This window comes from Onychomys torridus, chromosome 7 (assembly GCF_903995425.1).
Source record: "Onychomys torridus chromosome 7, mOncTor1.1, whole genome shotgun sequence".
NCBI lineage: Eukaryota > Metazoa > Chordata > Mammalia > Rodentia > Cricetidae > Onychomys > Onychomys torridus.
In genome coordinates this window covers 106,469,464-106,492,963 of record NC_050449.1, presented here as the reverse complement: position 1 = coordinate 106,492,963, position 23,500 = coordinate 106,469,464, and the positions used below count along the sequence as shown (strand labels likewise).

Below are 23,500 nucleotides of genomic sequence, written 5' to 3'. Positions count from 1 at the left end.
GTCACTCTAGCTTTCTTCCAGAGAGCCTGAGTTGGGGGCTGCTCACATTGAATTCCTGAACCCCTCCTCCATCCCCACGAGAGTGACATCACTACACATACTTGGTAGCCCAGATTTAGTGCTTACTAGTCCCACAGTAGTTGGGCGTGGCCAAGGAAGGACTTCAGTTCACTCAGTTGCTCTTCAAAGCCCACCATCTTAACCTTCACATCAAGGCCTTCTACACTAAGGTATGTGCTACACTCAGATTAAGAATCTCAGAGAGGGGTTGGGGATTTAGCTCAGTGGTAGAGTGCTTGCCTAGCAAGCACAAGGCCCTGGGTTGGGTTCTCAGCTCTGAATAAACAAACAAAACAAAACAAAGCAAACAAAAAGAATCTCAGAGAAGGTGCTGGGAAGATGCACAGTGGTTAGGAGCACTGGCTGCTCTTCCAGAGGACCCAGGTTCATTTCCCAAACCCATATGGTTGCTCACAGCTGTCTGTAACTCCAGTTTTCAGGGATCTGACGCCCTCTTCTGGTCTCTGCAGGCACCAGGCATGCAAGTGGTACACAGACATTATATACCGGCAAAACACCCATGTATGTAAAATAAAAAAGAGGAAAAAAAAAGAATTGCAAAGGATCCGGTTTGGTTCCCAGCACCTGCCTGGCAGCTCACAACTGTCTGTAACTCCAGTTCCAAGGGATCTGTTATCCTTTCTTGCCTCTGGGCGCACTACACACATGTGACATACATTCATACAAATGTATACATATACACAAATAAAAGTAAATTTTAAAGAATTTCAGTGTTTGGGGGTTGGAGAGATGGCTCAGTGGTTAGGAGCACTTGTTCTTACAGAGGTCCTGAGTTTGGTTCCCAGCACCCACATGGTGACTCACAGCCATCGTCTGACCTCTGTAGGCACAAGGCATGCATGTGGTGCAATACATATATGGAGGCAAAGTACTCATATAAAATAGATAAATCTAAAGATTAAAAGGAAAAAAAGAATTTCAGTATCTTATCAACTGAGCCAGAGGAAGAATGCTCCCCTCCCCAACTGTCTATTAATATTGTCTGATGGCAGCTTGCAGGTTTAGTTCTGGTTTTGTTTACCCATGGTTTGCTCCTGGCTCTGCGTTAGCGTGTTGATGACTGGTCTTCTGCAGGGTGTGTATAGACAGTCACAGCTGCTGAAGGCTCCAGAGTGTGTGGTCTCTCTTGTGTTCAGAAAACAGCATTCACAGCACTGCACCCTCCTCCAGCTCCTCCTCTCTGCTCACCACCATCATCCACCGTGTTCCTCCAGCATGGGAGGGGGTGACATCAGTGTCCTTTTAGGGCTCAGCTTTCAGCAGTCAGGAATTCTCAGCAGTCTGACCAAGTATGAGTCTTGGCAGTGATTACCACCCACTGCAAGAAGAAGCTTCTCAGGCTGAAGCTGGCAGCAGCACCAATCCCAGGCATAAGCAGGCGTGTCTGGAAGGGAATCAGATGGGCACACCCTCTCCTGTTAGAACAGTCACAGTGATTCCCTGCTAAGACCTGTGATCGCCTCAGCCACAGGATGTTTTTGTTTGTTTTGAGATTTAATTTTGTGTCTGTTTGGGTATATTGACTTGAGCCTGGATGCCTGAGGAGGCCAGAAGAGGGCGTTGGGACCCCTGGAGCCAGAGTTAACAGGCAGTAGTGAGGTTTGATGTTTGTTTTGTTGTTTGTTGGGATGGGCTCTCGCTCTGTAGACCAGGCTGGGGGTGTGTGTGTGTGTGTGTGTGTGTGTGTGTGTGTGTGTGTGTGTGTGTGTGTGTGTGTGTATGTACAGTGTCTCATGTATTACGGGCCAGCCTCAAGCTCGCTATGTAACTGAGAATAACCCGATGTTCTGATGCCCACAACTTTACTTCCCAAATGCCAGGGTTGTGGGTGGACCACACTCTGACCAGTTTACGCAGTGTTGGGATTGAAAACCAGGGTGTAGGTAAACAATCTATCAGCTGAGGTGTATCCCTTGTTTATGAGATGAGTCTTCTTACCATGTCACACAACTGGTCTCAAAATCATGATTCAAGTGAGTCCTTCTGCCTCATCCTCCCAAGTGGCTGGGACTGCTGGCACATCACACCATTCCCGGCTTCTTTACCAGTTCTTTCATTGAGCTATCTTATAAGTGTGAATGTGTCATGAGGTGAGTATACATGAGTGTGAGGGTGCACATGTTTGTGCATGTAGAGGCCAGAGCAGGGTGTTGACTGTCTGTCACTCCCTACCTTATTACCATTGACAGGGGCTCACACTGAACCTGCAGCTCCCCATTCAGCCAGGCTAGCTCGTCAGTGAGTTCTTAGGATCTTCCTGTCTGCAACATCACCCTCAATGCTGGGGTTACAGCATGCTCAGCCATGCTTGGGTTTTTACATGGGTGCTGGGGATTTGAACTCAGGTCCTCATGCTTACTGCGTAGGTGTTCTTATCCACTGAGCCTCTCCCCAGCACTGGCTTGCCTTGTTAGTGTTGAGAGGTCTGCTATGTATCCTGGGATCCCTTTCAAGTTATTTGCAAATATTTATTATGAGTATTTGTCTGTTTCTGTATCTCTGCCGTCCCCACCACCCCTGATTCCACCATTCCCTCTATTATAGGCTAGTGTGGTTTCAAACTGGTGTCAATCCTCCTGCCTCTGTCTGCCTTTGAAATGCTAGAATTACAGGAGAGTGTGCCACCACACACAGCTCCTCTTCATTTTTTGAATGGTGTCAAGAAGGCTTTAATCTCAATGAAGTTCACCTTACCTACATTTACTTCTGGTTACATGTGGTTTGGGTATCGTAGTTTAAAATGGTCAGAGAGCAAGCCCACAACACAGAGGTTGCTGTTGTTGACCCTGTGTTTACATCACACACTTCCATTTGGAGTGAGTTCTGCTGTGTGATGGAAGTGAAGTCCAGCCCCATGGTTCTCATGAAGACCCTATTGTCCTGGCACATCTCTTGAAAAGACCCCCTCTCCCCATTTAAATCAGTGGCTCCTGGATGTAAGAGTTTGTGGTAGGCAGTGATGGTGCTTTTAATTCCAGTACTCTCCTTTAATCCCAGGAGACAGAGGTAGGTGGATCTTTGTGAGGAGGGAAGGGAAAGGAAAGGAAATTACTTCAAAATTATTGAGAGAAATTGATTATGCGAAGTGAATTGACCCAATGCTCACGATGGTGACGTGTTAGCAACCTCCAAACGGCTGCACAGGCCAGGCCTGCAGTTCGTACCGACATCTGATCCATAGCTCACATTCATGGACCCAAAATAGCCAAGCAAAATAAGCCTGGAAAAGTTGGAGAACTCAAACTTCCTGATTTCAACATTTATTTTATGGACAGGCACAGGAGCACACATACATCTCAGCTGTTACAGGGGTTTGACACAGCAGTCACTTGAGCCCAGACACACACACACACACACACACACACACACACACACACAGAAATAAATGTAACTAAAATACTTTAATGATTTGGTTTTTAAAACTCATTATTCAAACATGTATCAGTGTGTGTGGTTTGGATGAAAATGGCCCCCTTAGGCTCATAGGGAATAAATAGATATGTATATTTTGTCAACTTCATTTCTGAGTACTTTATTCATTTTAATGCCATTTAAGTTTGATTGCTTTCTTGAATTCATTTCCAAGTTGTCCATTATTAATGTATAGAAATATATTTTCTTTCTTTCTTTCTTTTTTTTTGGTTTTTTGAGACAGGGTTTCTCTCTGTAGCTTTGCACCTTTCCTGGAACTCACTCTGTAGCCCAGGCTGGCTTCGTATTCACAGAGCTCTGTCTGGCTCTGCCTCCTGAGTGCTGGGATTAAAGGTGTGCACCACCGCCACCACCACCCAGCAGAACTGTATTTTCATGAAGTTGGAGAGATGGCTCAGCAGTTAAGAGCACTGGCTACTCCTGTAGAGAACTGGAGTTCAGTTCCTAGCACCCACTTTGGGCAGACAGCTCACAGCAGGCTGTATCTTAAACTCCAGAAGATCTGACACCCTCTTCTGGCCTCCTAGAGTACTGCACTCAGATGTGCATACACATATACACATAATTAAAATTTAAATTTAAAAGTATAAAATCTATTTCTTTGTAAATGTATGAGCTCACTGCACTTTCTGATGAGTTGTATGTCTTTGTGGGTTCTAGAGTTGTCTTCATGTAATGCCATGCCTTTGAATGGAGGCTGTACTTTATGTCTTCTGTCTTTCTCTTGCTGTGTATTTACCAGAGCCTCCAGTACAATGCAGAACACAAATGGCTGTGTGTTGCCATTTTAAAAATATTTATTTTTATTAGTTTTAATTATGTATATGTGTTTGTTTTGATTGGGTAGATGCACTTGTGTGCTGGTGCCAACGAGGCCAAAGGTGTTGGATCCAATGGAGCTGGAGTTCCAGGTGGCTGTGAGTCACCTGACGTGGGCTGGGAACTGAACTCCAGTCATGAAGGGGTTTTTGTTTGTTTGTTTGTTTTTCCTCTGTAGGACAGTGAAGTGCTGTTTTGAAATAGCATAAAAACACATGATTTCGTGTTTTTATACATTGGCTGAAGAAGTGTTTTCAGTTTCTCTCTGTCTTGCAGGTTTTCTCAAACAGTGATGATGGCCTTATCAACAAAAAGTTGCCCAAGGAGCTCCTCTTAAGGTAAGCGCATACATGTTAGAGCTTGGGTTTGGCTCAGGCCTCCAGTTGCAAGATGGCCTCTGTCTCAGTGTAGTCCTGAGCTAGAAAGGTTCAGACCTGCCCGACTTCCTGGTTTTGTTTATAGAATGCCATTCAGTTTGTTCCTACGGTTTACTTGGCCTACTCCAGAATGCACTAAGTATGAATTCATTTTGTAATGTGATACATATCGCAGCCATTGTCAGCAGGTGCCCATGGTGGGTATGAATAGATAATTATACATTAGTTAGTAACTCGGGGAAAGGTTATTGCTATAGGTGTGGGCTCTTGGGGTCAGAGAGTTTTTGGTGTTTTCTAAGAGATGAGTTGTTCAACAGTTACAGAAGATGTGTGGTTCTGATGTCCTCACCCAGCAGCCGGTGTGCTGTCCCCGATATTGAGAATGCATGCTAAGTGACAGCACTAGAGGACAAAAGGCCTCTGTGGACTGCAGCTGTCGCCTGTCATTGGAAGTCTGCAGGTGACACTGTTGGCTACTAGGCCATGCAGCTTTTTGTCTTGTTTGTTTTGATTCTGCCGTTGGCAAATGTTAGTGGGGAGGCTGTCACATCTTAATTCTTTACAAATATGGACTTCTGTACATGTGATAATCTTTGAGTGGCATTTGCCAAACTTGCCAATACCCTACAAAACAAGAAGCAGGTTCTGATCCGAGGATGGACATTTCTTTGGTACAGGGTGTCTTGGAGCCTGGAAGGCTGGTATGCATGGTGATGGCCCAGGGTGAGGAACTAGTGCTTACATCTAGAGAGAGGGGACACATGATCCCACTGCCTGGCTATACTACATCTTTCTAGATTTCAGAAGTAAGTCTAGGTTTTGCTTGGTTATTGGGACTTATTCTTTATATAAGTTACATTCATTTGTTTGGGGTAGAGGCATGCAAATGTGTGATACAGTGCACCTGTGGAGGTCAGAAAACTGTGTGTGAGTTGGCTGTCTCCCCAATCACGTGGTCCCAAGGATGGGACTGAGTTGGTTATCTTCCCTGACCACATGGCCCCAAGGATGGGACTAAGTGGTTGTCTCTCTGACCACATGGTCCCAAGGATGGGCTCAGGTTGTCAGCTTTGGTGGCAGGCGCCTTCACTCACTGAGTTATCTTGTCAACCTGAGAGTAATTTTTTTCTGTTTTCCTGCCAGGCCTCACCTCTGCTGTCATATGATGTTAAACTTTTTTCTCTGAGTCTGTGAGGATGAGAACTTATCTTCTTGGGTAGTGATCACATTTCAGGGGCCCCGGAGTGTTTAGTTAATAAAAAACACCAAGGCAGGGCTGGATAAGAAAGGTTGTTTATATTTACCCCAATAAAAGATATTTGGATAAGAGAATCATCTTTGGCAGTTCGACTGTTTTTAAACTCAAAAATGGTGACAAAGAAGGACTGGAAGGCCCAAACTCAGAAGGGCTCAGAAGACTGAGAGCCATTGGATCCAGGGTGGCATGTTGTCACTGTACCACTGCAGGGGCATGGTCAGGCAGATACCTCGAGCCTCAGCATGGGTACTCGTCTGGCCCAGGCCTCAGGCTGCTGTGGGAGTGAGAGCCATGGCCAGCTGCGGCAGCCGGAGCATCAGTCGTTCATCACGAGGCTGTTATTAAACCTCACCCTTCTCAGCGCCGCTGCCGCCGCCGCTGCCACTGCCGCCACCGCCGCTGCTGCTGCTGTTTGTGCCTCACAGCAGTAACTTCCCTTTCTCCTAGTGCTGGCTTGGCTCTTACCTCAGCCATGGAGTGGTTTGTTTGCTGACACAAGGGAACGAGAGTCAAAATAAGGGATTCTGCCACTCAGTGGTCATGTGATTTCTGAACCCAGCCGAGAAGTTAGTTTTGGTTGTCTTTCTGTGGAGCCGCCAGCCTGTGGACCCTACGATGGACCGAGTGTCACAGACATTCTGGAGTTGTTTGGTCATTGCAGAGACAGTCTTGGTTGAGAGATGAGAAAAATGCTTGAAGAATGAGCACGTGGAAGACAGTGGGGGGAAGGGAGCTCAGAGCAGAAACTGGCACTCCAGAGGAGCCTGAAGACAGGTTCCAGGCTCAGGTCCCAGTTGAGAGAAGACCATTAGAATGGAGGATTCCTCTCCTTTTGGTCTCCAGGGTCTTTGTGTTTTGTTTTTAAAGATTTATTTTATTTTTTAATTGTGTGTTTGTGCCTATGTGGGTATATGCATGAGGATGCAGTGCCTGAAGTGTCCAGAAGAGGGCATTGGAGCCACTGGAGCTGGAGTTGTAATCTGCTTGCTGCAGATGCTGAGAACTGAACTCAGGTCCTCTGCAAGAGCAGTGTACCCTTCTTAATTACTGAGCCAGCTCTCCACCCCCACCCCCTTAGAATCTTTTGAATGAAGAGTAACCCAGGAAGAATTGAGCCTTGGAAAATATGATAACCTGGATTCTGACCATTTCTTAAGCAAACATTTAGTACTCTCAACTCTGCGGATAACCTGACGACTCTGTGCTCCTCACCTTTGTCTGCAGCCACTTAACACTAGCTGGTCTCTGTCAGCAAAATGAGTTAGGCCAGGCCTGGTGGCGCACCCCTTTAAATCCCAGCACTTGGGAGGAAGAGGCAGATGGATCTCTGTGAGTTCTTAGCCAGGGTTACACAGTGAAATTTTGTTTAAAAGGGGGGGGGGTTGTTCTTTAATGACCCAAAAGTGGGACCGTGGAAATGTCAGTGGCTCGCTGGGTAAAGGGATGTGCAAGCATGGAGACCTGAACTTGAATATCTGGGCATGGTGGTATACACCTGTAACCCCAGGGCTGAGGAGCTGAGGCAGGAGGATCCTGGGGCTTCACTGGCCAGCGTGGCTGAAATGGTGAGCCTTAAGTTCAGTGAGAGACCCTGTCTAAATAAAATGAGGTTGAGAAGAGACTAAGGAAAGACACCACAGTGTCAACCCCTGGTGTGCCCACATGTGTGTGTGTACATGCACACACATGTGTGCACAAGCATGCACACAGAGGACAGCAATCCACAGTGTATCAGTTGTGAACATGGAGGTTGTGATCATTAGGCGTGGCGTCAAGTCATGCACAAGGCTCATCTGTCAATCATTTTTTGAAATGAATCGCCACTTGAGAGCAGATGTCCATCACATTTTCTTGAGAGTTCAGATTCCCATACTCCTGTTATTATTGTGGAAACAGTCAGAGCAATTGAAATTTTATTTTATTTTTAATTAATCAGTTATTTTGAGGCAGGGCTTCTCTGTGTAGCCCTGGCTGTCCTAGTACTCACTCTGTAGACCAGGTTGACCTAGAACTCAGAGATCCTCCTGCCTCTGCCTCCCCAAGTGCTGGGATTAAAGGCATGGGCCACCATTGCCCGGCAGCGATTGAAATTGTAAGTACTACTGTGAGAAGTCTTACGGGTCAAAACTACCTCTAGTGGAGGTTACAGTTTCGCTGGGTGTTAGCCCATTTCTGCCCGAGACTTTGCCTTCTTGGTGAGCAGCTTTCCGTCGGCTCCCTGTTCTCAGCAGAACTCTGCAGGACCAGGTTGCTCAGGCGAGCGCCACAAAGTCCCCGTCTCCTGGGTCCTTCTTTTCTTTTCTTTTTTCTTTTTTTTTTTTTTTGGGCGGGGGGTTTCCAAGACAGGGTTTCTCTGTGTAGCTTTGTGCCTTTCCTGGAACTCACTTTGGAGACCAGGATGGCCTTGAACTCACAGAGATCTGCCTGGCTCTGCCTCCTGAGTGCTGGGATTAAAGGTGCCGGCAGGGTCCTTATTTTCTTCCCAGATCAATGCTGACTTCTTAGGTTTGGTCTTTTGATTGTGTACTAGAGAGTCTGTGATGGTGAGAGCTGCCGTACTAACCCTGGTGGATTCCTGCTCATCTTCAGTACGTGGAAGGATCTGCCAAACGCTAGACAGGCCCAGAGGTGGTGGCACACGCCTTTGATCCCAGCACTGGGGAGGCAGAGGCAGGCGGATCTCTGTGAGTTCGAGGCCAGCCTGGTCTACAGAGTGAGATCCAGGACAGGCTCCAAAGCTACAGAGAAACCCTGTCTCGAAAATCAAACAAAACAAACCAAACGCTAGACAGGCATTCTCACTAACCACTGAGCCATCGTCATCTTTTTGTCTCTTAGCTCCACGTGGTTCTCGTTTGGAGATGGTGTATGTGCACATGTGTGTATGCCTCACTCTGTAGACCAGCCTGGTTTTGAACTCACAATCTTCTTCCCTCTGCATCCTGAAAACCAGGATCACAGGCCTTTAATATAACTTTGAATCCACTAGAAAAAACAGTTTTCTTCTCATCTAGTGATTTTTATTGGTAATTTTAAGAATACTTAATGTTATTATTTCACATATTCCTTCCATGCACTTTGTTATTAAGTTTATACAACTTGACTTTTTCTACACACCTTTCACTTGTGAATTAAAGATTTTCTTAGGGCTAGGGAGATGGCTCGGTGGTTAAGAGCACAAACTGCTCTTGCAGAAGATTCTCAGCCCTTGAATCTTGTGGCTGATAACCACCTGTAACTCCAGCTCCATAGGATCCAGCGCCCTCTTCTGGACTCCATAGGCAAGTGCATTCATGTACCCATACACAAGACACATATATGTATTAAAAATAAAAATAAATCATTTAAAAAGAAAGTGATTTTCTCTGCTCTTGGCTCTCACATAGCTCAGTAGCTCACACCTTTCAGTCAGGTGTATGTTCATGACTGTGGGAGTTTTATCATCCACACCAGTTGAAGATGGATTGCATGGACTTTCCACATTGTTATTGTCTCTCTTGGTTTTAGGAAGCAGATTTTAGGAGTTGAGCTCTCAACCATATCTGTCAGTGTGACACTTTAAGATGTGACCAGTTCCCTCAGTTTTGTGCTCTTTCCTTGAACTGTTTCTCCATGTTTACTCAGCTCTGTGTTGTCATTTTCTTTTCTGATGCTTAGTCTCTGGAATATTCCTGAGGAAAGCCTGTCCCAAGTCCCGTATGTCTTTTTGTCACTTTTATGGTGATGAAATGCCATAACCTAAATCAATGTGGGGAGGAAAGGGTTTATTCATGTTACAACTTGTAGTTCCTCATCCAAGGGAGTCAGTATAGGAATTCAGGGCAGGAACTGAAGCTGAGACCATGGAGGGGTGCTGCTCACTGGCTTGCTCAATATGGCTTGCTCAGCCTGCTTTCTTTCTTTCTTTCTTTCTTTTTTTTTTTCCGAGACAGGGTTTCTCTGTGTAGCTTTGCGCCTTTCCTAGATCTCGCCCTGTAGCCCAGGCTGGCCTCGAACTCACAGAGATCCGCCTGCCTCTGCCTCCCGAGTGCTGGGATTACAGGCGTGCGCCACCACCACCGCCCGGCCAGCCTGCTTTCTTATAGAACCCAGGACCCCCTTCCCAGGGGTGGCACACCCACAAAGGCTGAGTCCCTCCCACTAATCAAGAAATGCTTGCACACAGGACAGTCTGATGGTGGCATTTTCTCACTTGAGATTCCCTCTTCCCGAGTGACTTGTGTTTACTTGACCAAACACCTGCCAGCACAGTCACCTTGTGTCATTTACACCGAAAAGTTCACTGAAAGGTTCACATTTCCTCCTCCTGATTAATTAAGATATGTTACTCCATTTTCTGGATATCATGTTAAGGATGAAAACAGAGTCTTCCTCTTGGGGTTTAGACCAACAGTGACCCCAAACTTGAGTTCTGTCTTTCATCTATCTGTAGTTTGGTTAGTGGCCTGTCCATAGCCTGTCGTGTGTGTGTGTGTGTGTGTGTGTGTGTGTGTGTGTGTGTGTGAGAGAGAGAGAGAGACAGAGACAGAGAGAGACAGAGAGAGAGACAGAGAGAGAGACAGAGAGAGAGACAGAGAGAGAGACAGAGAGAGAGATAGAGATAGAGATAGAGATAGAGATAGATCTGGGTCTTCTCATGCTGTCCATCTCTGCTGCTGTCCTAACATAGACCTTTACTCTGTGTTTATTGAACAGCACAGAAAACGTGATGTGGGAAAGGCATGTGGAGGAGTGCTTTTCTTTTTCGATATAGGTGCAGCCCTGGCTGTCCTGGAACTCACTCTGCTCACTCTGTAGCCCAGGCTGGCCTTGAACTCAGAGATCTGTCTGCCTCTGCTTCCTGAGTGCTGGGATTAGAGGTGTGCACCACCACTGCCCGGCCTTCAACACAATTCCACAAGGGAAGAAGTGGCTCTTCCCTTGAAACAGCATTTGAAATAGCAAATGGTTGTTATCAACCTATAGCCACATGTTGCTTCCAACATTGTATTTGTTTTGTTTAAGATTGCATTAATGCCGGGTGGTGGCACACGCCTTTAATCCGAGCACTTGGGAGGCAGAGCCAGCTGGATCTCTGTGAGTTCAAGGCCAGCCTGGTCTAAAGAGTGAGTTCCAGGAAAGGCGCAAAGCTACACAGAGAAACCCTGTCTCGAAACCCCCTCCTCCCCCCCAAAAAAAGATTGCATTAAATCTGTTGAGTGCTTTCAGCAAATGATTCCAGCGCACACATGTGCACATGCATCCTTCTGCTCGGGCATGGAAGAACACAGAGTTTAGGAGTAGGGCAATGGAGCACTTGCTGCTTTCACAGAGGACCCAGGTGCAGTTCCCAGCACCCACAGGGTGGCTCACAACTCTCTGAAACTCCAGTTTCTGGGATCTGATGCCTTCTCGGACCTCTCAGAGTAGATAATGCTTTCTTTGAACACAAAGCTTCAAGTCACCTTTTAATTCTCCATGAGGGGCTAGAGAGAGCTCAGCAGTCGACAGCATTTGCTCTCTTGCAGAGGTCTCGGGCACACATATATGTATATATGCATATGCGTGTGTGTGTGTGTGTGTGTGTGTGTGTGTGTGTGTGTGTGTATGTGTATATATATATCTTCTTTTGACTCAAGATAATGTTCTAAATTTTTCTTTTGAGTATTTAAAAATTTATTATTTATTGTGTATGGTGTGTGTGTGTGTGTGTGTGTGTGTGTGTGTGTGTGTGTTCCATAGTGTACCTGTGGAGGTCAGAGGACAAGTTCCTAGTTTTTCTTTCCACCTTTACATCAGCATGTGGAGATAGTCACAGAAACACTGAACCACTTTCAAGGGACCTGAAGGTGGGATTTGAGCTCGAAAGAGAATCATAGACAAAGGACGTGGGATATTTAAAGCATTCATGGCTGGAGTTGTTTTTCAGAATGGATTACAGGCGTGGGTCCTCAAACTGTGGGAGGACACCAGTTACCAATCAGGATCAGGAAAGATAAATTCATACCTGAATAGTTATAATGAAATGGCAGAACATCAGACACAAGCCTTACTACAAGTTGTTTATTTTTATTTTAAGATATTTATGTACGCTGTATGTGTCTGTGCATGTGTGCGCCAGAAGAGGCTGCTAGATTTCTGAGAGCTGGAACTACAAGTGGCTGTGTGCTGTCTGATGTGGTTGCTGGGAACCGAACTCGGATCCTCTGGCAGAGCAGCCAGTCCTTTTAACCACTGAGCCATCTCTCCGGCTTTTATTTCTTTTGTGTGAATGTGTGTGGGTTGGGGGATGTGTCCTAGTATGCATGTGGTGGCCAGAGGCTCTCCTAGTTAAGTTATTATTGCTGTGCTGAAACACCATGACCAAAAGCAACATGGACAGGAAAGGGTGGATTTCACTCACACTTCCACATCACTGTTCATCATCAAAAGCAGTGAGGACAGGAACTCAAGCAGGGCAGGAACCTGGAGGCAGGAGCTGATGCAGAGGCCATGGAGGGTGCTGCTTAAATGGCTTGTTCATCATGATTTGCTCAGGTGTTGTTCGAATCTTAGATGGTCTTTTAATAAAAACCCCAAAGCCAGATATCAGAGTGAAAGCTGAAAGATCAGAGAAGCAGAGTAGGCCACAGCCAGCCTCACCTCGCCAGCTCCTCAGCCTATCCTGTGTCCTCAGACTGAAAGCCTCTGAGTCCTCACCCTATCGGGTCTCAGCTGAACTGCTTTAGTTCCTGTTTCCTCACGCCTTATATACCTTTCTCCACCCAACCATGTTGCTTCCTGGGATTAAAGGTGTGTGTGCTTCCCAGTACTGGGATTAAAGGTATGTGCCACCACTGCTTGGCTCTGTTTCCAGTGTGGCCTTGAACTCACAGAGATCCAGACAGAACTCTGCCTCTCAGTGATAGGATTAAAGGTGTGTGCCACCACTACCTGGCCTCTGTGTTTAATCTAGTGGCTGGCTCTGTCCTCTGATCCTCTGGCAAGTTTATTAGGGTACACACTATATCACCACATTACAATATATTACCACACTCAGGTTCACCAGCCCAGGGATGGCCCTACCCATAATGGGCTGGGCCCTCCCCCAACAGTCATTAATTAAGAAAGTGTGCTGTAGGGTTGCTTATAGCCTAGTCTTATGGAAGCATTTTGCTTTCTTATTTTCTGTGTATGGTTGTTTTGCCTGCCTGTATGTCTATGAACCACATGCATGCAGGGCATTAGATCCCCTGTGACTGGAGTTACAGATGGTTGTTAGCCATCATGCGGGTACTGGGAATTGAACCCAGGTCCTCTGGAAGAGCAACAAGTGCTCTTAACCCCAGAGCCAATTCTCCAGCCCTCCTGGAGGCATTTTCTTAATTCAGATTCCCTCCTCTAGGGGTGTTGGTGGAGCACGCCTTTAATCCCAGCACTCGGGGAGACAGAGGAAGGCAGTTCTCTGTGAGTTCGAGGCCAGCCTGGCCTACAGAGCTCGTTCCTGGACAGCCAGAGCTACACAGAGAAACCCTGTCTGGAAGAAAAAAGATAAACAGGTCCCCTCTCTCAAATGACTTTGGTTTGTGTCAAGTTGACATAAACTCTCCAGCACAGAGGACGACTGGAGGAACCTGGTTCTTTGGGTCCACCACGTGGTTCTGGGGATGAAACCCAGAACTTTGGGCCTGCAGCTGAGCCATCTCAAAAGCCCAAGGGGTCCTAAACAAACCTGTAAAATGAGCCCAATTCCTAGCGACAGCCGTAAGTAACTAATGGCAGGTCTCTGGACAGCAGTGATAAAAGGGAGAGCGTACTCTTATTCCATGTGCCCAAGGGGAGAGAAACCTAGAACTGTCTGCCTGAGCTAGGTTATTCTATAATGAAGATGCAAGAATGATAATGAAGTTGTAATTGGTGTAGCCAATTGGCAGTTCTTCAAAAGAAACACAAAATAATCACACAATGGGAGTTCTACTCTTGGGCAGGCTATATCCCTGTGTATCCCAGCAGCCCGAGTGACTGGGTCCTGCACTGTGTTTTTCCTATACATGCAGAGAAAGTTGAATCTACAAATGAGCAGAGCAAATAACAGTAGCTAGTAGTAAAACAAATGACAATATTCAGTAATAAAAATCACCCAAACTCAAGCTGGCTATGATGGCACACGCATTCATCCCGGCACTTACAAGGCAGAGGCAGGTGAGTCTCTGTGAACTGTAAGGCCAGCTCAGTCTACATAGTGAGACCTCGTCTCCAAAGAAAACAAAAAATCACACAAACTTAAAATTGCTTACTTCTGGAATTTTTTTTTTCATTTAAAATTTGGGATCACAGTTTGCCATCCCAAAATTGAAGCTGCAAAAAACCCAAAATACATGATCAAACTATTAAAAATGCCAACAATTACATGTATACAAATATTCATAGCAGAATTATTCACAAGAGCCAAAATGAGGAACTCCAGATGTCTATCAACAGATAACTGAACAAACAAATCTGATATAAACACACAAAGAGGTATGCAGCCAGGAGAAGTACTTGTGTGTGCCAGTGTGGGTGAGTGTGAAGAGCACACTAAGGAAGCCGTTCACCTGGAGATCAGGGAAGCATCCTCGCAGCCAGGCACATCAGTGTTGGCGGGGGCTCAGTAGGGCGGGGGTTGGGGGTGGTTACAGTAAGTGGCATTTCGCCTGGGTGATGGAACTGTTTCCATCAGTAGCTGCTGAGTTGTGCGATTCAGTGTACAGGAGCCAGTGCTCTTCTGCTATGTGGGTTCCAAGAATCAAATGTGGGTCATCAGGCTTGGCAGTGAATGCCTTTATCCACTGTGCAGTCTCACTGGGCCTTACTGAGTTTTTTGTTTTTGTTTTTGTTTTTTTTTAAATTATTTATTAATTTTTATTTCCTGTGCGTTGGTGTTTTCCCTGCACATATGTCTGTATGAGGGTGTTGGATCCCCTAGAACTAGAGTTACAGAGGGTTGTGAGCCACCGTGCAGGTACTGGGAATTGAACCTGGGTCCTCTGGAGGAGCAGTCAGTGCTCGTAGATATTGAGCCACCTCCCAGCCCCTGCCTTACTGAGTTTTATAGAAACTAAACCAGCCATGGCTTAGAGGCCCAAATGCAACAAATTCTTTGTCCTAAAATTTCTCCCCATTCATTTCTCCTGAAACACTGTGAGGAGGGGTTGAGCTGTCTGCAGTGCCTGGGCCTTTGGATTCTTGGAATAATGCAATTCAGAGGAGTTTACAGACTCAGAGGAAACTGCAACTAACCCTTTTCTGTTTCACTCACAACAGTTACAGATCCAGAGTCAGGCTTGGCTGCTCGGTGTCACAACAGTTAGAGATCCAGAGTCAGGCTTGGCCGCTTGCAGGTGATCTGAGTAGTTTTAGCTGCACCTGAGGACTAGAGTGTGCAGATGCTAAACCTCCAGAGGAAAGGCCAGGGCTCTCTGGGAAATAAGCCAAGATAAAATGCTACATTCTCCACTGGACCTGGAGTGAGGCAGACAAATCAGAAAAACCAGGACCCATAGGGAAGAGAAAACAAATCAGTGAGCTCCCTCGGTGCCCTGGCTACTGAGCTCTGCACAGCAGGGTTAGATAAGGGAAAGAATCCACAGAAAAAGCTGTATGCAAGGGACAGCAAAACCTCCAGGAGGAAAGTATCAGTCATAGTGGCGTTGGGGATGGGGTGGGAGGTGGAGGGCTGGAGAGATGAGGGACCCAGAGTGCAGCCTGCTGTTATAGAGGATCCAGGTTCAGTTCCCAGCCCCACATTATTGGGTCTGAGAGTTGCACAGATATTGAGGATGAGGTCACCAAAGTTAGATGAGCAGAGGCAACTTTATTCCATCGCTGCAGGGTACCAGAACTTCTAGCTAGTGAGAGCCACAGGCAGGTCAGCTTCTGACACTGTGACCCCAGAAGAGGGAGTAGGTCCTTTTTAAAGAGGGAGTAGGTCCTTTTTAAAGCAAAAGCCACAAGTAGGGAGGTGAGGGGTGATAATAAGAAAATAATTTTTACAAGTTGAGGTTAAGTCTTGGGTGACAGTACATTTTGGGAATTTATAACTTGTGATAACATATTACAATTAGTAGTACAATTTGTGATGACAGGGTGTTTGTACAAGTTTAATGGGGTTTGTAAAAGCATGTCTATGCATGTCTGTGGTTATCTTAACACAGCTCTTGACACAGCTGGGGTCTTGTCTTAATTTTTCACTAACTGTTCTTCTCGTATGGGACAAGGGTCATTCAACAGAAGAATCAGCACAGGCTATCATCTTTGAATTATTGTGGGCTCTACACACATCGAGTTGCTCACAACTGCCTATAACCCAGTCCAGAGGATCTGACAACTCTGACCTCCAATCGCACCTGTACTCACATGCACATACCCGCAGCTACACACACACACACACACACACACACACAAATTAAAAATTAATAACTCTTCGGGTATAGTGGTGGCGCATGCCTTTAATCCCAGGTCTCAGGAAGCAGAGACCCTTGGATCTCTGAGTTCAAGGCCAGCCTGATCTATAGATGAGTTCCAGGACAGTAAGTGCTACATAGAGAAACCCTGTAAGAATAAAAACAGTACGAAGATGAAGTGACCTCATGTACATTCAGTTGGAGGTCAAGATAAGAAGAGAAGGAGTAGTCGTCTGTATGTTTGACAGAATAATGGCCCCAAAGCTTTCATACCTGGTTACAGACATCAGAATAAAAAGCAGTGGATTCCAGGTGGGCACACATGGTGACCATCATACTAAGACACACAGCTAAATACCGACGAACAGTGAAGAAAGGTCAAGTCATCTTGAAGGATGACTGAAGCTGGTGTGGCCATGAGTGACCCCAGTACTTGGGAGGCTGAGGGTCAGGGTCATGGGCTCCATGTCAGCCTGGGCTACATAGCAAATCTCTGTTGCAAAAACACAAGTAACCTAACCCAGAGCTGAACAGTGGACCTGTACATGTGCAGGAGCAGTGGTTAAGATACACCCAGTTGGTTCTTAGGAGCAATGATTCAAAAGCAAAGATGTTTAAAGTGCGGAAAGAACATTCTCTTGTCCCCAAACTACACAGCCCGTTAGTTACCTTTAGAAAATGAAAGCCTGGAGCCCAGCATGGTGGTGACGTACACCTTTAATCCCAGCACTTGGGAGGCAGAGGCAGGTGGATCTCTGTGAGTTTGAGGCCAGCCTGGTCTACAGAGTGAGATCCAGGACAGTCAGGGCTGTGTAGAGAGACCCTGTCTCAAAAACAACAGACAAAAACAAAACCAAACAAAAAACCACAAAACAAAAAGCCTGGGCTGGTGAGATGGCTCAGCAGGTCAAGGTGCCTGCTAGGCAGGCCTGGCGTCCCTGGGACCCATGCTGAGGTAGAAGGAGAGAGCCAACTCCACAAAGTTGTTCTCTGACTTTTGCGTGTATTCTGCAGCTCATCCACACCCACGCACCATACACACAGTAATAATTTTTAAAAATTAAAAATTAGCCAAAAAAGTAATAAAAGCCTGGGCTGGTGAGATGGCGCAGCAGGAGCAGTGGTCGTGCAAGCCTGGGAACTTGACTTCAACACCAGAAGCCTTGTGCATGGAGAACTTGTCCCAGACCTGCCCTCCCCTTCACACCGGGCACCCCGCCCCATACAGACACAATACATTGTAACTAAAAAGAAACCTTTTCAAGTAAGTGCAAGCTGAGAAAGATTCATCGCAAGCTCTCCCACGCAAGTGCTAAGGGAATTTCTTGTCGGGAAGACATTCTTTAAGTCCAGCAGGGAACAGCAGTGTAAGGTCCATGCGGGTTAAACAACAGTGGGCCTTACCTCGCTGGGTGCCTTGAGAGCCACTGACTGGCTCTGTGTGTATGAGGGTGTGTGTTTTTCTCCCCCAATACTCTAAAAAGTTTGAATTTTGTCTAAGCTTCCTGCAAATTCAGGGTAATTCCAGTGAAGGTTTCAGAAGGGTTTCTTCTGCAAGTCGGCAAGAGTCTAGAATGTAAATGGAAGTTCAGAGGGCCAAGAGGAGTGAGGAATGAACAAGGGGTGAGTCACTAGAGCAGAGCTCTGTAGTGAACATGGATCTAAGGTGTGGGACAGACGGACGAATGGAACAGCTGTCACGTCTATGAGTAGATTTGTGTCGGTTCCTAATGCAAGAAATCCAGGGAGTCTGCTTAAAGGGTGAAGGAAGTTACAGGGAACTCACTACAGCACGGGAGATTTATCACAGGGTCCTGGAAAGCTGAGGTCAGTCCAACACTGTTCTGCTGTCGAGATGGTCTGCACCTGGATCCAGCCCACGAGCCCGAGAAGCGGCAGCCTACAGTGCATCTCAGGTCTTAGGGTAGCCCCAGCCACGCCCCAGGAGCCGGTTCTTCAAGGTCATAGGTAGGTAGGACAGTACGCTGCATCTCTAGGGGTGGTGTTACAAGGTCATGAACAGAACAGCTGTCCACTAGAGGTTGCTGTAGATCTGGCAAAGTACTCCGATTAAGGCAACTTAGGGGTGAAGGGGTCTATTCTGGCCCACACAGTGTTCTTCATCCACTGTGGACAAGTGGCAAGCTTAAGTTTAAGACACTAGTCACATTGCAGCCAGGGTCCCTGTGCAGAGAGCTGCGCATGCTGGTGCTCAGCTCTCGCGCTTGTTCATTCTGTCCAAGACTCAGCCCCTGGTGCCTCACCCACTGTGTGATAGGCTTTCCCATGTCAGTTAGTGAGGGTATCCCACAGAGCCAGGCATGCTGCACTGCTTCCCTGTGTCTGTGTATAACCTTGTGCTCGTGGGATGCTCTTGGGGGAAGCTGGGAGCCACTTTTCAGAAGCAGGCCCTCAAGGGGCCGTGACTGTTTCCTACTTCAGCCAGCTCTGTTTTTTCTTTGTTTTTTGGGGGTGGTGTTGTTTTGATCTTTTCATTGTTTTTCAAGACAGGTTTCTCTGTGTAGCCCCAGCTGTTCTGGAATTCACTCTGTAGCCCAGGCTGGCCTCAAACTCAGAGATTCGCCTGTCTCTGCCTCCACAGTGCTGGGATTAAAGGTGTGCGCCGCCTTTAATCGTTGTTTTTACTTAAAAAAATTATTTACTCTCTTTCATTCTGTGTGTGTGAGAGAGAGAGACAGAGGGAGAGGGAGAGGGAGAGGGAGAGGGAGAGGGAGAGGGAGGGAGGGAGAGAGAGAGAGAGAGAGAGAGAGAGAGAGAGAGAGAGAGAGAGAATATGATGTGTAGGGGGAAGGGAGAGAGAGAGCAGGCTGGAGCAAGGCATGGCCCATGTGTGGAGGTCAGAGGACAACTTTGGAGTCATCAAGCCTGGTAGCAGGCACCCTTACCTGCTGTGCCCCTTTCCTGGCCCCTGTCTGTCACTGGTGCTCTGGGGTCTGTCTTTCAACCATCGATTTTGTTCTCTAAACCCTGAGTCAAGAATTGGCGCAAGCCCATGCCTGCTTGTGGAAATGAAATTGCATTCAGTTTAAAGGTGTGTGGGGAACATGATGTAAATACCTCGGGCGATGCGCTTTTCCATTCAGTGACCGTAAAATGGAGTCATCGGCACAAGAGGAGGCACATGTATCAGACCCACTTGGTTCCTGACTGTTTCAGTCTACAAAGGTCTTGCTAAACTTAGACTAGATTTTTCCAAGCAGCATGTTCACTAAGAGAAAACTTCTCAACACAGTGGCTAGTCAAGTCCCAAGGAAGAAATCGCTGTCAGACTTTCCCAGGCAGGGCACATGTGTCGTGGGCTCTTGGGTCAGCTGAACAGCAGCTACAGCCTTTCCATTCCTGTGGCTTGACCAAGTCACCTTGTCCCTGAAGTGGACATGACAGTAGTCCTCTTCCTCAGAGTGTGGCTGTGACAAGTGACTGCCGTGGAGCCTGTGGGTGGTCCACAGGGCACAGTCTTTATAACAGAGTGTGTGGTTGATCCTGGGGGATGGTAGATTGTTTCATTTGCCATGTGGATTGTCCTTGGGGAGACTCAGGGAGGCCTTAGCTCTTCTCATCTCTGTTGTACACGTTTGCACTGGGCTCCAGCATGACGTGTGTGTGCGTGGGTAGTTTGTGGGGCCCCTTGTGGGCTAGCAACATGGCTATTGGACAGGAAGGCCTGTGGGGTGAGCAAAATAAATTCCCATAGAGGTCACGTAGGTGTGCAGATCCCCAACATAAGAGCATGAGTCTGTATGTCAGCACACGTTTCAGCCATGGGCATTTTCTGTACTTTGATCTGTTAAGACCAGTGCAGCCTTTAGGCCTCTCTCCCAGGTATTCACAGAGTCTCTGTTGGAGAGTAACACCTGTCACCTCTACTCCCACGGTATTGTGTGGGTCCACCATGGTAGTGCAGTACTGTGGCATTCTAGGGCTCTGTCATCCATCCCTGCATCCATGGAATTTTAACTCAACACTGGCTGTAACTTTGAAGATTTGGGGGATCTCTATTGGTGTGCATTTGCCGTTCTACCCTGCCCTCTTCCTCATACTTACATGGCTTCTTTTTACCCAGCCAGCATCGTGGCCGCCCTCAGCGCCTCCCCAGCATTGAAGTGCACACACAGTGCATCCACTCTGCTGTCATCAGCACCTCCAGTGTCAGATGGACCCCCCCAGGGCCTGCCTTCCTCTAAAGCCCTTACAGACGTCACCAGGCTTCCATCTGTCCTTTGCCCCCTTCCCCGTCTTTCTCATCTCCTGTGGCTCCTTGGCATCTGCCTGGAGAAAAGCATTTAAAGACTATGAGAATTCTTTGCCGTGTGAACAGATACATCCAGCCAAATGGGTTTTCTCATTGCGCCTTTTGAGCCGCATTATTTGAGGCTCTAGTACCTGAACTAGGAGTTGGTGCTGTGCGTTAGGAACATTAGAAAGACAGGATTTAGTCACCCTGGCCCAGCACCTGGGAAACTGGAATGCTGGTCTTCAAGGAGAGTGAAGTAGGGTCCATTCCCACATCCCGTTCTCAGAGCAGGAGAGAGAGAAGCTCAGTGACTTCTGGTTAGAGAGACTTTGTATGACAGGACCAAAGCAGAATAGGAGCAGACAGAGTTTTACTACGGCCGTGGGAAATAAGTGTGCATCAGTGTGTGGGAAATAAGTGTGCATTGGTGTGGGAAATTAGTGTGCATCAGTGTGTGGGAAATAAGTGTAAATCTGTGTGTGGGAAATAAGTGTACATCAATGTGTGGGAAATTAGTGTGCATCAGTGTGTGGGAAATTAGTGTGCATTGGTGTGGGAAATTAGAGTACCTTAGTGTGTGTGAAATAAGTGTACATCAATGTGTGGGAAATTAGTGTGCATCAGTGTGTGTGAAACTAGTGTGCATTGGTGTGTGGGAAATTAATGTGCCTTAGTATGTGGGAAATAAGTGTACATCAGTGTGTGGGAAATTAGTGTGAATCTGTGTGTGGGAAATTAATGTGTGGGAAATAAGTGTACATCAATGTGTGGGAAATTAGTGTGCATTAGTGCGTGGGAAATAAGTGTGCATTAGTGTGTTGCCAGCTGAGTGAGTTGCCAGCCAGGGGCTCTGGAAAATTCTGTGTGCCCAGGTGATGCCTTAGATTATGTCTTTCAAGTTCTAATTGTCCTGAGGTGTTGACACCCTCTCATCTCCTCTCTCTCTCTCTCTCTCTCTCTCTCTCTCTAGAATATTCTCCTTCTTGGATATAGTAACTCTTTGCCGATGTGCACAGATTTCCAAGGTAGGGTATTGCCTGGTTGTTAGTATCAATGAGAGCTTGGTTCAAACTAAACATTACAATTAAATGTTGTCTTATTAAAATGACAGTACTATAATTCCGTATTTTATTTTAACTTGACATACACCACACGTAAAAGTTTGGAAATAGCAAACATCCCCAGCAGATGAATCTCACCCCTCCTCCTCTCTTGCCTCCCCTCCCAGGCATGGAACATCTTAGCCCTGGATGGAAGCAACTGGCAGAGAATAGATCTTTTTAACTTTCAAACAGATGTAGAGGTAAGTTAGTTCCCCTAAATTATTTTTGTATTTTTTGTTGTTGTTGTTGTTGTTGTTGTTGTTGTTGTTGGTGGTGGTGGTGGTGGTGGTGGTGTGTGTGTGTGTGTGTGTGTGTGTGTGTTTACGTACATGTATTTGCCAAGGGAGGTCAGAGGACAACCTGCAGGAGTTGGTTCTCAGGTTCCAAGGATCAGATTCAGGTCTTCAGGATTGGTAACAGGCACCATTACCTACTCAGACATTGCTCTGCTCCCGTTGATGGTAGTGTTTTTTTGAGCCAGGGTCTCTCCATATTGCAAACAGCTACAGCAAATGGGCAGAGCACTTCCCTCTCACTGTTCACTTTGGAGCCCTTCATTCCTCATGCTTTGGTGGGTGAGTACAGAGGAGACAAGGACCAAAGGATCCATGTGTCCCTCTGGAAAGGGAAATACAACTGGAGGCTTTTCTCTGTCCCACCTGGTCCCACAGCCACTTATAAAATAATCACTCAGAGGCTTAATACTAATTACAAACTGTTTGGCCTATTGCTCAGGCTTATTACTAACTAGCTCTTACAACTTAAATTAGTTCTTTTCCATTAATCTGTTTTGCCATGTGTCTCATGGCTTTACCTGTGTTCTAATACATCTTGCTCCTTTCGTGGCTGGATGGTGTCTCCTCGACTCTGCCCTTCTTTCTCCCTGTATTCAGTTCAGCTTTCCCGCCTTGCTATATTCTGCTTTGCCATAGGCCAAAGCAGCTTTATTCATCAACCAATAAAAGCAACGCATATGCACAGCGTACAGAAGGACATCCCACATCAGAGAAGCCCTAGTCCCTGCAGATAACACACAGCAGTAATTCCTGACTGCCCTCACAGTTCTGAGCATGCCTCATGTGTTAATTCAGTTCGTCTTCTCAATACCAGACTGCAGAGGGGCTGCAGAGATGGTTCAGTGGTTTAAGAGTACTTGCTGCTCCCACAAAGGACCTGGGTTTGGTTCCCAATATCACATGACAGCTTACAACTATCTGGAAATCCAGTTCTAGGCAATCTGATGCCCTCTTGTGGCCTCTGAGGGCTCCTACACTCACATTGTGCACATAAACTCGCACATCAAGCACATACATGTAAATCAATAAATAAACTAGCCGGGCAGTGGTGGCACACGCCTGTAATCCCAGCACTTGGGAGGCAGAGGCAGGCGGATCTTTGTGAGTTCGAGGCCAGCCTGGTCTACAGAGCTAGTCCAGGACAGGCTCCAAAGCTACAGAGAAACCCTGTCTTGAAAAACCAAAAAATAAATAAATAAAAATAAACAAACAAACAAATAAATAAATAAATAAACTAATTTTAAAAATCAAACTGAAGACACTGAGAAACAAATAGGTTGAGTCTAGGTACCTACCTAGGGAAGTGGGTTACACACCTGTGGGTTGATAGAAAAGGTGAACAAAGTATTCAAATGGCAGGAGCTTACGGAGTCTCCCAGTGCCTTTCTTTCTTTCTTTCTTTCTTTCTTTCTTTCTTTCTTTCTTTCTTTCTTTTCGAGACAGGGTTTCTCTGTGTAGCTTTGTGCCTTTCCTGGAACT

The 23,500-nt window shown here is 46.5% G+C and overlaps 1 protein-coding gene across 1 annotated transcript in view; it reads left to right on the top strand.

Annotated features, from left to right (window-relative positions):
- Fbxl2 (F-box and leucine rich repeat protein 2) overlaps window positions 1-23,500 on the top strand; it is a 55,043-nt gene that overhangs the window by 3,044 nt on the left and 28,499 nt on the right. Inside the window, exons 2-4 of the mRNA XM_036192586.1 lie at window positions 4,609-4,670; window positions 21,593-21,647; window positions 21,851-21,925. Coding sequence (XP_036048479.1) covers window positions 4,609-4,670; window positions 21,593-21,647; window positions 21,851-21,925 — 192 coding nt within the window. The remainder of the gene's footprint in view (window positions 1-4,608; window positions 4,671-21,592; window positions 21,648-21,850; window positions 21,926-23,500) is intronic.